Source organism: Delphinapterus leucas, chromosome 10 (assembly GCF_059928025.1).
Source record: "Delphinapterus leucas isolate spDelLeu-1000000601 "Yukka" chromosome 10, BTC_Dleu_Yukka2, whole genome shotgun sequence".
NCBI classification, from domain to species: Eukaryota; Metazoa; Chordata; class Mammalia; order Artiodactyla; family Monodontidae; genus Delphinapterus; species Delphinapterus leucas.
The window spans coordinates 13,512,762-13,524,957 of record NC_143138.1 but is presented as its reverse complement, the minus strand read 5'-3'; the positions used below and the strand labels follow the sequence as shown (position 1 = coordinate 13,524,957).

The window sequence follows — 12,196 nt, the reverse complement described above, 5'->3', positions numbered from 1 at the left end:
GTATTTCACTGGGTTCTTCTGACAACTCAACCATTTTCTTTTTCTGTGTCATATAGGTAGTTTCCAGACTTTCCTATGACAATGGCATTTTCATAAGCAGCTCTGCATGTATATTTTATCTTATGCTTTCCTTGAGGTAAATTCTAAAATTGCCAGGCTACCAAGAATGAATAGTTTTATGACCTTTTGTTACTCAGGTGGAAGAGGGCTGGGTACTTACTGTTTTGCTCCAAGTAAGGCCTGCAGTGTGGTGTTCCTTGATGTATGCTTGAAGCTCACTCCATATGTTCAAATACGACTTTACCCAATCCACATGGCGTAAATCACTTTGTCATAAAAGAGAGTGGAAGAGAGTGGATTTAGGATCTATTTAAAGACATTGGGGAGCACATGGCAATCCAGTAACTAAGGCTCCAGATGACCCTGGAACAACTGTCTTTCTAGACCAGTCAGTGTGGACTGATTCTGAAAAGAACCTTGAAAGGATGGTGGTCCTGGTCTCCCCTGAGAGGAGCTGAGTGACCTGAGCTCCAGTGCGGAGTGGAGAGGCCCACGGAGAGAGCATCCACCAAACTTAGTCAGTTCATCCTCGTGTCATCTCTCACGGGGAGATGAACATGGAGGGGAGACCACTTCTCTCCGTACTGCTTCTGATGCAAAATGAAAAACAATGCACTTTCAGGCAGGAGAATGGTACAGAAAAGAAAAAAGGTCCTTTGGTTTGTTTTCTAATAATTTGTGGAATTATTCGGTTGAAAGTATAACCAAATTGGAGAATTCTGGGCTGATATGGAAAGTTGCTATAGTAAGAAAAATGACTTCCTACAAATGGGTAACACTCAATACTTCTAAAGGGACAGTCACTTAAATTACTTCAATTTGATACTCATAATGACAAATGCAAGTGAGGCAGGGCATGACTGGTATTTTTATTCCAATTTTACTGAACCAAGAAGTGGTAAAATGTTAATCCAACTTTTAAAGCTGGATTAATATACAGGATTGGGAGAGCTGTTAGAAATATTAAATTTATAGGTAGGCAAAAATAGTTGCATTTCCTTTGGATTATTTCCACTCACACATTTTTTCCTACTTTGAATAAAGTAGTGGTAAATGAGAAAATGATGAAATCTCAGTTAACAAAAATTTAATCACAAACCTGGGCCATTAATCTGAAGACAATCACGGAAGGAAATCTCTATTATTCAAGCTCTTGTCAGTAATGACTTGTCTCTGGACATATTTTGTTTTCCTTGAAAAGCTCTGAGTACCACGAGCATGTTTAGAATCCCATTGTATTAAGTCATGCCATTTAAGAAAAGGGAAATGGGGAACTGAAGTCGTAATTATCTGCCCCTCAAAGAGGAAAAACATGAGTGTGATTTTGTTCTACATCTTTAGATTTACTGACTATAATGATCAAATCTATGACATATTTCATTGTCACTTTCTCACTTTTACAATCAAAACCCAAACCCATATATTTATATATATGGTCATTTAATACATACATGTGCATATGTACAGGTGTATGTACATACAACACACATCTGTAGGCATTCTAGAAAAAGCAGGCTGCACGTTCAGTACACTTCTATTAAAAAGTTTAACAAAGGATAAAGTCCAAACCTGCATAGGCAAATTCATCTTTCTTTTAACTATTACAGTATGATTTTAACTTGAAGAAAGTTCTAGCAAAACTTGTAATAACGCATAACAATATGGTGCCTTTTAACCTGAAGTCAGTTTCTAAGAGACAACAAATTGAGAAGGACTCAACTATACCTCCACAGCTGCAAACCCAGCCTCAGTTCCACTTCCCCTGTAAGAAGCTATGGGAAGGATGTGTGACTCTTAATGATTATGACTCAAGAGAGGTCTGACCTCTAGAAAGTCAAAATAATTAACCTGCTCTATTCATTTATTGAAAAAGAGCCAAGCAACCAGCCAAGCCAGTCGAAAAGGTTGCACAGATGCAGAGTCCACTGGCCACAGCCCTTCTGTGTAAACCACAAGGAAGCCTGCCTTTCACCTCCTCCACCCACGGCCCTGTCTGTCAGGTAGGCAGCAATGCGACTGCCTCACTGGCAATGCCTCATCAATGAGTCTGCAACACCCCACAGCCCTCACTGAGCTCACACAGAAGGAAGACACAGCCGGCTTGGGTGCACCCATAAATGGGTGTTGAGTGACTGGTTGTGGAGTATTGGGCTTGCTTTGGGTTATCGATCCTGGAAGCTCACCGCTGACTTGGGACTGGTCTGGCTACTTGTGCAAGTGAGGTGAATAAATCCACACCCGTGGCTGCATTTCCCCAGCATATTACACACTCTTCAGGTGGTCCATTAAGTTTAAGTGAACTGTCCTTGATGCTGTCAAAAGTACATTTTCTACTTAATAGCCGACATTGAGGAGCAAATACTATACTCTCTTTGTATATGTACAAAAAAGGGGAACCCCTAACCCTCTTGGCTATACTACCACCTGGGGAGAATCACTCACACCCATGGGCCCAAGATACACTCAAGTAGGGACTGGGAGGACAACAGGAGCTGATGAACTGAGATAAAAACAAAAATGGCCTCCAAGGGTGATACGCAAAATGGCAGAGACTTAGGTGTCTTAATAGGCACCTCTGTATATTCCGAGAAAAGACTAGGTAAAGAGGTCTTTTATGATGACGAAGTCGTCATGGGCTGTTCATGCTGACATATTTTTGCAACTTAAGCTTGTTCTTTCCTGAACTGCTATTTTTATGTGAGCAGAGCAGATTGTCTTGCATTTCATTTTTCTTTTTTTAATTTTTAAATAGATCTTTATTGGAGTATAATTGCTTCACAATTCTGTGTTAGTTTCTGTTGTACAACAAAGTGAATCAGCCATGTGCATACATATATCCCCATATCCCCTCCCTCTTGCGTCTCCCTCCAACCCTCCCTAACCCAACTCTCTAGGCCATGGCAAAGCACCGAGCTGATCTCCCTGTGCTATGCTTCTGCTTCCCCCTAGCTAACTATTTTACATTTGGTAGTATATATATGTCATGCTACTCTCACTTCGCCCCAGCTTCCCCCTCCCCCACCGTGTCCTCAAGTCCATTCTCTATGACTATGTTTTTATTCCTGCCCTGCCACTAGGTTCATCAGTACCATTTTTTATCTTTTATTTTTTTTGATTCCACATATACATGCCAGCATACAGTGTTTTGTTTTTCTCTTTCTGACTTACTTCACTCTGTATGACAGACTCTGGGTCCATCCATCTCACTACAAATAACTCCATTTCATTTCTTTTTATGGCTGAGTAATATTCCATTGTATATATGTGCCACATCTTCTTTAACCACGCATCTGTCGATGGACATTTAGGTTGGTTCCATGTCCTGGCTATTGTAAATAGTGCTGCAATGAACACTGTTGTACATGTCTCTTTTTGAATTACGGTTTTCTCAGGGTATATGCCCAGTAGTGGGATTGCTGGGTCATATGGTAGTTCTAGTTTTAGTTTTTTAAGGAACCTCTATACTGTTCTCCATAGTGGTTGTATCAATTTACATTCCCACCAACAGTACAGGAGGGTTCTCCTTTCACCACACCCTTTCTAGCATTTATTCCTTCTAGATTTTTTGATAATGGCCATTCTGACTGGTGTGAAGTGATACCTCATTGTAGGTTTGATTTGAATTTCTCTAATAATTAGCGATGTTGAGCATCTTTTCATGTGCCTCTTGGCCATCTGTATGTCTTCTTTGGTGAAATGTCTATTTAGGTGTTCTGCCCATTTTTAAATTGAATTGTTTGTTTTTTTTGACATTGAGCTCCATGAGCTGGTTGTATATTTTGGAGATTAATCCTTTGTCTGTTGTTTCATTTGCAAATATTTTCTCCCATTCTGAGGGTTGTCTATTTGTCTTGTTTATGGTTTCCTTTGCTGTGCAAAAGCTTTTAAGTTTCATTAGGTCCCATTTGTTTATTTTTATTTTCATTACTCTAGGAGGTGGGTCAAAAAAGACCTTGCTGTGGTTTATGTCAAAGAGTGTTTTTCCTATGTTTTCTCCTAAGAGTTTTATAGTGTCTGGTCTTACATTTAGGTCTTTAATCCATTTGGAGTTTATTTTTGTGTATGGTGTTAGGGAGTGTTCTAATTTCATTCTTTTACACGTAGCTGTTCAGTTTTCCCAGCACCACTTATTGAAGAGACTGTCTTTTCCCCACTGTATGTTTTTGCCTCCTTTGTCATAAATTAGGTGACCATAGGTGTGTGGGTTTATCTCTGGGCTTTCTATCCTGTACCATTGATCTACATTTCTGTTTTTGTGCCAGTACCATACTGTCTTGATTACTGTAGCTTTGCAGTATAATTTGAAGTCAGGGAGCCTGATTCCTCCAGCGCCATTTTTCTTTTTCAAGATTGCTTTGGCTATTTGGGGTCTTTTGTGTTTCCATACAAATTGTAAAATTTTTTGTTCTAATTCTGTGAAGAATGCCATTGGTAGTTTGATAGGGATTGCACTGAGTCTTTAGATTGCTTTGGGTCGTATAGTCATTTTCACAATATTGATTCTTCCAATCCAAGAACATGGTATATTTCTCCATCTGTTTATGTCATCTTTGATTTCTTTCATCAGTGTTTTATAGTTTTCTGAGTACAAGTCTTTCGCCTCCTTAGGTAGGTTTATTCCTAGGTATTTTATTCTTTTTGTTGTGATGGCAAATGGGATTGTTTCCTTAATTTCTCTTCCTGATTTTTTGCTGTTAGTGTATAGGAATGCCAGAGATTTCTGTGCATTAATTCTGTATCCTGCAACCTTACCAAATTCATTGATTAGTCCTAGTAGTTTTCTGGTGGCATCTTTAGGGTTCTCTATGTATAGTATCATGTCATCTGCAAACAGTGACAGTTTTACTACTTCTTTTCCAATTTGTATTCCTTTTATTTCTTTTTTTTCCCTGACTGCCATGGCTAAGACTTCCAAAACTATGTTGAATAATAGTGGTGAGAGTGGATATCCTTGTTTTGTTCCTGATCTTAGTGGAAATGCTTTCAGTTTTTCACCATTGAGTATGATGTTTGCTGTGGGTTTGTCATATATGGCCTTTATTATGTTGAGGTAGGTTCCCTCTATGCCCATTTTGCCTCTTCTCATTCATACTGCACAGTTCTATAGTCTCCAACACAAAGGGCAACATTTGGAGTTATATCATTGGGCACAATTGCCTCAAACACAGTTCTCTGGGTGCAGGGAGTCTGTTACTGAATATCAGTAATTTAACCAAAGTTTCCTTAGGGTGGGAGAGACCTCAGGAGGAAAAGAGGTGGGCGGAAGTCTGTCTCGAGAGCTGCGCTTCCTAAAAGCTCTAAGACCTGTTTTGCTAACATAGAATGACTAAACTCTATAAGGGGAAGGGAACACTGCGGCTGGATTTTGTCTTATTTTGTTTAGTATAATTGCTCTATTGGGATATAATTCACATCCCAGGCAATTCATCCATTTAAGGGGTACAATTCAATAGTTTAGTTCAAATTGTGCAGTCATTAACACAGTGGTTTTAGAACATTTTCATCACCCCCAAAAGAAATCCTACACCCATTAGCAGTTACTCCACATTTCCACCCAACTTCCCCAGCCCTAGACAACTGCTAACCTACTTTCTGCCTCTGTGGATTTGCCTATTCTGGAATTTCATATAAATGGAATCATACAATATGTGTTTTTTTGTGTCTGACTTCTTTCACTCCGCATAATGTTTTCAAGGCTCATCCATACTGCTACTTGTATATTTCATTTTTTAAAATGGCTGAATAATATACCATTGTATGGATATACACTTCATTTGTCTATTCAGCAGTAGCACATTTTGGTTACTATAAATAATGCTGCTATGAACATTCATGTACAAGCATTTGTGTGGACATGTTTTCATTTCTTCTGGAAATACACCTAGGAGTGGGATTGCTGAGAGTGACTGTTATTTTCTAGTACAAAAAAGAAAGTATTGGTACATATTTCTTAAAATGATTGGTGGATGTATGGGTATTTTTTGTATTGTAATTTTTATATCTTACATATATTTATAAATATTCTTCTGTATCTACTCAATGTTTATTAAAACCAAAAATAACCTATAAAAGAAATAGTTATACAAGTTTTGAATATGTAACATTGGTCAATGACCTGGGACTACAGGAGGTATTTATTTACACATTCTGTGCAATTTTTCTATATTCCATACAAAATTTGTCTTATAATGTTGTTTTCTTCTTTTCCTACTTAAAACCTGTTCTTCTGGCTCATATTTTTAGATCTATGTTAGTAATAGAAAGAAGTGAATTGAAGCAATTATCCAGACTATTCAGGTCCTCAAGTTTCCTTTCATCTGGACAGTATGGGTCTGTGAGTGAAATGCAGGAACCCCTGCATTTGCTGACTGATGATCATTTCTACTCCCGTCACCTACGGGCTCAGAGGGGGATTCACTCTGAGCTCAGTGCCCAGGGGGTGGAACTTTGTTGCTCTTATTTTCACTTCATTCCTTTCCTGCATGATGACGCATCAGCCACATCACATCTTGCCAGCTGTTGACAAGGCAGGCCATGACATCATCAGAGGTGAGGGATTTCATGACACCCCTTCAGCTGTTCAGAGATATCTTCCTGTCTATTCAGCTCTGGCCTCTCCCCATTTAGTCCCATTTCCAATTCTAGCCCCAGTTTGCGGCTCTCTAGGATCTATTATTTGTGCTGGAGAATGCAATGTCCTTTTAAGCTGGCTCTCCAGGCAAAACCTGTTGGTTCAGTCTCATCAGTACTTTCAACAGCACTTTGAATGGCGGCTGTTCTTACAGACGTCTCTCTTGTCAACCCAACTGTATTTCACCTTAACGCAATCTCTGGTTTCCTTCTCATTGGCCTGGTTTATTGTCTCATCTCTGTTCCTCATTTATACTTCATTTCCTAAGCCCGTTTATTTTCTCTCCTCACCCACCAATTCTATTTTTTTAAAATTTTATTTATTTTTGGCTGCGTTGGGTCTTCGTTGCTGCACGTGGGCTTTCTCTAGTTGCAGAGAGCAGGGGCTACTCTTCTTTGCTGTGCATGGGCTACTCTTCTTTGCTGTGCATGGGCTTCTCATTACAGTGGCTTCTCTTGTTGCAGAGCACGGGCTCTAGGGCACGCGGGCTTCAGTAGTTGTGATGTTTGGGCTTAGTTGATCTGTGGCATGTGGGATCTTCCCAGACCAGGGATCGAACCCATGTCCCCTGTACTGGCAGGTGGACTCCTAACCACTGTGCCACCAGGGAACTCTCACCATTCTATTTTGATCAATGTAAAAGGTTTGTCCATTTAGGGCTGGTCCATCACAAACCATCACAGATCTCTCTCATTATTGTGGGGATACATAACAGAGTGACATGCATTCACGTGGGGAGAGTTTATTCACTACCAGAGAACTGAGGCAGACTTTCTAAAACACACATATTATCTGGATCATTGATTTCACTTTCCACTTTGCTTTATCTGCAAAGATGGGATTTTTCCTTAATGTTTGTAGTAAACTAGACTTTGAAAGGAATCAGTAATGAACTACATTAAGCTTGGGGACAAATGTCTATCAATCAATCAATTGAAAATCTGGTCAATAAAAGAAGGTACGTACCTGTGTTTGTAGTCCTTTAAGACCCTGTTAGTGTAAAAGGTGGCAGCATCATTCATCTCCTTGACATAAGGACCGGGTTTGGGGGACTGAGAGAACAGGACCATCACCAAAGCATAGAAAGAAAAAAAATAATAGGATAAGAAAGAAAATGCCTTAAAGAAGAAGAGAAGCAATGCAGATGTTGACTTCAAAGCTGGAGGCAAATCTTGCTCTGTAAAATCAGTGAAGCACTTTCCACATCTCAGAACACAAAGCCCTGAACTTCAAAAGGGTAAGAAAGAGCTGATGTATTCAGCCTGAAGGGAATCTTCCTTTCATGTAACAGGCGGAGGATGGAGAAGCCTGAAGGCAGCCATGAGTTCTCCCAAACACTCCACAAACCTGACGAGGTGCAGGGGCAACATTCCAGCCACACTCACCACAGCTATCCACCCAAGGGCAGGGATGCTTTCGCTGACAGCCGAGAGATGATTAAACATTTTACTCCCCCGGTTTCTCTCTCTGAAAGTTTGGATCTCCTGAATCTTTTCCGATATTGGTTTCAGAAGTGCAGCCACATCGTTCTGGAAGCAAACATTGAGCACTGTTACTGAGGACAGAGCGGAGGCACAGCACCTCCACCCACGCTGGCCTAAGCAGGACTACTCAGCGCCTGTCATTTGTCGGGCTTTCAGAATCCAGCAGATTTTCTTATGGTCATACTGTATTTTCATTTTCTGAAGTATGAAGATTGCGATTTCTTACATTATTAATGCTGTCTCCTGAGACATGGAAAAAATGCAGCAGTATGATACAGTCCCTGTTTTGGAGACCGCTGCATGGAACACAGTGAAACTGAGTGTAGATCAAGTTATATTTTCTAATGGAATGCACAGATCACAGCCTAGAATAACACATGTCTAAAATCGGGATAGGTAGAAGTTAGTAAAAGGATATCTTCCTATTCCTGTGGGAAAATGATGTGAGGAAGGGTCCTTGGTTTTTACCTTAGTTACTAATCCATAAAGTGGAAATCTTTCACTGAGGCTCTCTGCAAGAAAATGTAACAGCTTATAATATTTATAGTCACCTTAGTCTGGTTTGGTTTTCAGCATCATCCTCAGACAACTTGGCTGATGGCTACTCATCCCTCTTTTTTTATTTTTTAAATTTTTATTTATTTATTTATTTTTGGCTGCGTTGGGCCTTAGTTGCTGTGCGCGGGCTTTCTCTAGTTGCGGTGAGCGGGGGCTACTCTTTGTTGCGGTGCATGGGCTTCTCATTGTGGTGGCTTTTCTTGTTGCAGAGCATGGGCTCTAGGTGTATGGGCTTCAGCAGCTGTGGCACATGGGCTCAGTAGTTCTGGCGCATGGTCTTAGTTGCTCCGCGGCATGTGAGATCTTCCCAGACCAGGGCTTGAACCCAAGTCCCCTGCGTTGGCAGGCAGATTCTTAACCACTGCCACCAGGGAAGTCCCACCCCTCTCACTTCTGATTAATTGATTCAACAACTGACTTTTCTAGTCACATAAAAACACTTCTAAAATTATGTGAGCTGAGTTATGAAGTATCACAGCGATTGGTGCTTGTAGCATCTCCCCATAGCATTCTTGACTTTTTTTGGTTTGGAAGAGCAGATACAGTTATCTGATTTTTTTTTTTCCTCCAAAGAAATAGCAACAGTTTGTACTTCAGCTTTGTAAAAGCAGTTGAAGAGGTTTTGGCAGTATTTTACAGTCTTTTAAAATAGAAAAGCCCCTTAAAGCTCCTTAATTTCTTTAACCAAGGCTTCAGAGGTTCTTAACTGAACTTCAAGGTTCTCAACTTGGGCTACACATTGAAATCACCTGGAAGCTTTCAAAAACAGGCCTTGGGGGCTTCCCTGTTGGCACAGTGGTTAAGAATCTGCCTGCTAATGCAGGGGACATGGGCTCGAGCCCTGGTCTGGGAAGATCCCACATGCCGCAGAGCAGCTAAGCCTGTGTGCCACAACTACTGAAGCCCGCGTGCCTAGAGCCCATGCTCTGCAACAAGAGAAGCCACCGCAATGAGAGGCCCACAAACCGCAACAAAGAGTAGCCCTCGTTCGACGCAATTAAAGAAAGCCCGTGTGCAGCAACGAAGACCCAACGCAGCAATAAATAAATTAAAAATAAAAACAAAAAAACACAAACCAGGCCTGGGCCCCACCCCCAGAGACTCTGATTTAACTGGTCTGGGGGTGGCCTGAGTTTCGGGGGGAATTGGAAAAGCTCCCAGGTGCAGATTTTAATCATTGCTACAATGGTAGTTTAACATCCTTTAGGACAGTTGTTTGTGCCAGGGACAGCAAACCATTAGGGAAGAAATAATGCTCAGCTGCAGTAGCTTCCAGCCCTCACTTCTTCTTGGCCCTGTATATGCCCTCCCCTAAAAGAAATGTATAAAGGCTTTGGAATTATAATGACCTTGGTTCAAATCTTTGCTCTGACACTTTATGAGGCCTTGAGCAAACTACTTAACCAAAGCCTTGGTCTCCTCATCTGTAAATCAGAGACAGTAATACTTACAGCTTATAGGCTACAGGAGAGGTGACGTCTTAAACCTCTGGCACATGGGATGGACACAATAAACGGAAGTGATTATTATTATTACTATTATTCAGTTAGCTCAGACTGGGGGTAAAAAAGATGTTCTCTGTAATACGTAATATTCATTTGCCTCAAACAAACAGTCTGTGTATTTAAGATAAGAGAGGCTCCAAATAAACATCCACGTAGGCTAACAGGATTTTAGGGTTACGGGAGTCTAAATTAGGTCATCTAGTTCAGGTTTTTGACAGACTCAGCTAAGTGGGTCACATTCAGTATTTTAAAAAAGTAACTGAAATAGAATAGAAAATATCAGAGGGCATGTCATGTATAAGGTTGGGTGTTTTTTTTTTTTTGGCCACACTGTGCTGCACGTGGGATCTTAGTTCCCCAGCAAGGGAGAGTAAAGGCTCAGGTCTGGATGAGACTGCTTGGGTTGAAGTCCTTGCAAGTCAGTGTACTAAGCTCTAGAACTTTAAACAAGTGGCCAAACTTGTCTATGATTCCGTGATCACATCTCCAAAATACTGTTGATAATGGCACTCACTTCACATGGCTGTTAGAAGGAGTAAATGAGAGAACATGTCTGTGCTTGGTAAGGAGGCAGGTACATTGTGAGTGCTCGGCAAATAGCAGGAGACCCCAAAGACATCTGCCAGTTTAAAAATCTCTGATTGACAAGATTCACTGACCAGCTCTTTCCTATCACTGACATGCAAAGTCAGGAAAAACATTTTCTAACTGAGATCTGCAGCTGGAGAGGCATGTTTTTGTTTGGGAGAAACAAAAAGAAATACAGGGAAAGAAAGCAAAGCATTCTTAAAGTTCTCAGTGGACTTTTTTTTTCCTGTTTTATTGAGAAATAATTGACATACATCACTGTATAAGTTTAAGGTGTAAATATATGCAAATCAAACCAGCATGATGGTTTGATTTACATATACTGTGAAATGATTACTACAATAGGTTTAGTTAATTAATATCCATCATCTGATAGGTACAATAAAAAGAAAAGGAAAAAGAGTTTCCCCCTGTGATGAGAACTCTTGGGATCTACTCTTTTAACAACCTTCCTACATATCATATAGCAGTGTTAGCTATAGTCGTTACGCTGTACAGTACATCCCTAGTACTTATCTGTAACTGAAAGTTTATACCTTATGACCAGCTTCCTCTGACTCCCCCTTCCCCCCAGCCCCCAGTTCTGGTAACCACAAATCTCTCTTTTTCTGAGTTTGGTGGGGTTTTGTTTGTTTGTCTAGATTCCACATATAAGTGAGATCATACAGTATTTGTCTTTCTCTGACTTACTTCACTTAGCATAATGTCTACAAAGTTAGTGGACTTTTAAAATTCTTCCATACTGAAGGAGGTGAAAAACAAAAAAAGGTTGCTGCAGAAGCTAGCCAGGTCTTGTGGAAAATTCATGAATACCTTTCCACCTTCTCACTTTCCCTTCTGGCCATTACAAAGGAAAGGTCTCATAGGTGTGACAGGAAGACCCTGAATCAGGGTTGTTATGGGCTGAATGTGTCCTTCCCAAATTCAAATATTGAAGCCCTAACCCCCAGGACCTCAGAATGTGAGTGTATTTGGAGGCAGGGTCTTTAAAGAGGTGCTTCAGTTAAAATGACGTCATGAGGGTGGACCCTAAACCAATATGACAGGTGTTCTTATAAGAGATGAGGATGCACACACTCACAAGGGAAGACCATGTGAGGACACAGGGTGAAGACAGCCGTCTGCAAGCCAAGGAGAGAGGCTTCAGAAGCAACCAACCCTACTGACACCTTGATCTCGGACTGCCAATCTCCAGAATTGTGAGAATATACATTTCTGTTGTTTAAGCCACCCAGTCCGTGGTACTTTGTTCTGGCAACATTGGCAAACTAATATGAGGGTGTAATGACAGTACAGGAAAAGCAAACAAACACCCCCAAACTCTCAACAAAGAAACAAAACCCCTCTAAACAGTCCCTGCCCCAAACACA

The 12,196-nt window shown here is 40.7% G+C and overlaps 1 protein-coding gene across 1 annotated transcript in view; it reads right to left on the bottom strand.

The window, feature by feature from the left end:
* The window catches only part of CAP2 (cyclase associated actin cytoskeleton regulatory protein 2), a 140,497-nt gene that overhangs the window by 35,690 nt on the left and 92,611 nt on the right, over nucleotides 1-12,196 (bottom strand). Inside the window, exons 5-7 of the mRNA XM_022586729.3 lie at nucleotides 8,077-8,220; nucleotides 7,658-7,743; nucleotides 221-326 (exon numbers count right to left, since the gene is read on the bottom strand). Of these exons, the coding sequence (XP_022442437.2) occupies nucleotides 221-326; nucleotides 7,658-7,743; nucleotides 8,077-8,220 (336 nt within the window). The remainder of the gene's footprint in view (nucleotides 1-220; nucleotides 327-7,657; nucleotides 7,744-8,076; nucleotides 8,221-12,196) is intronic.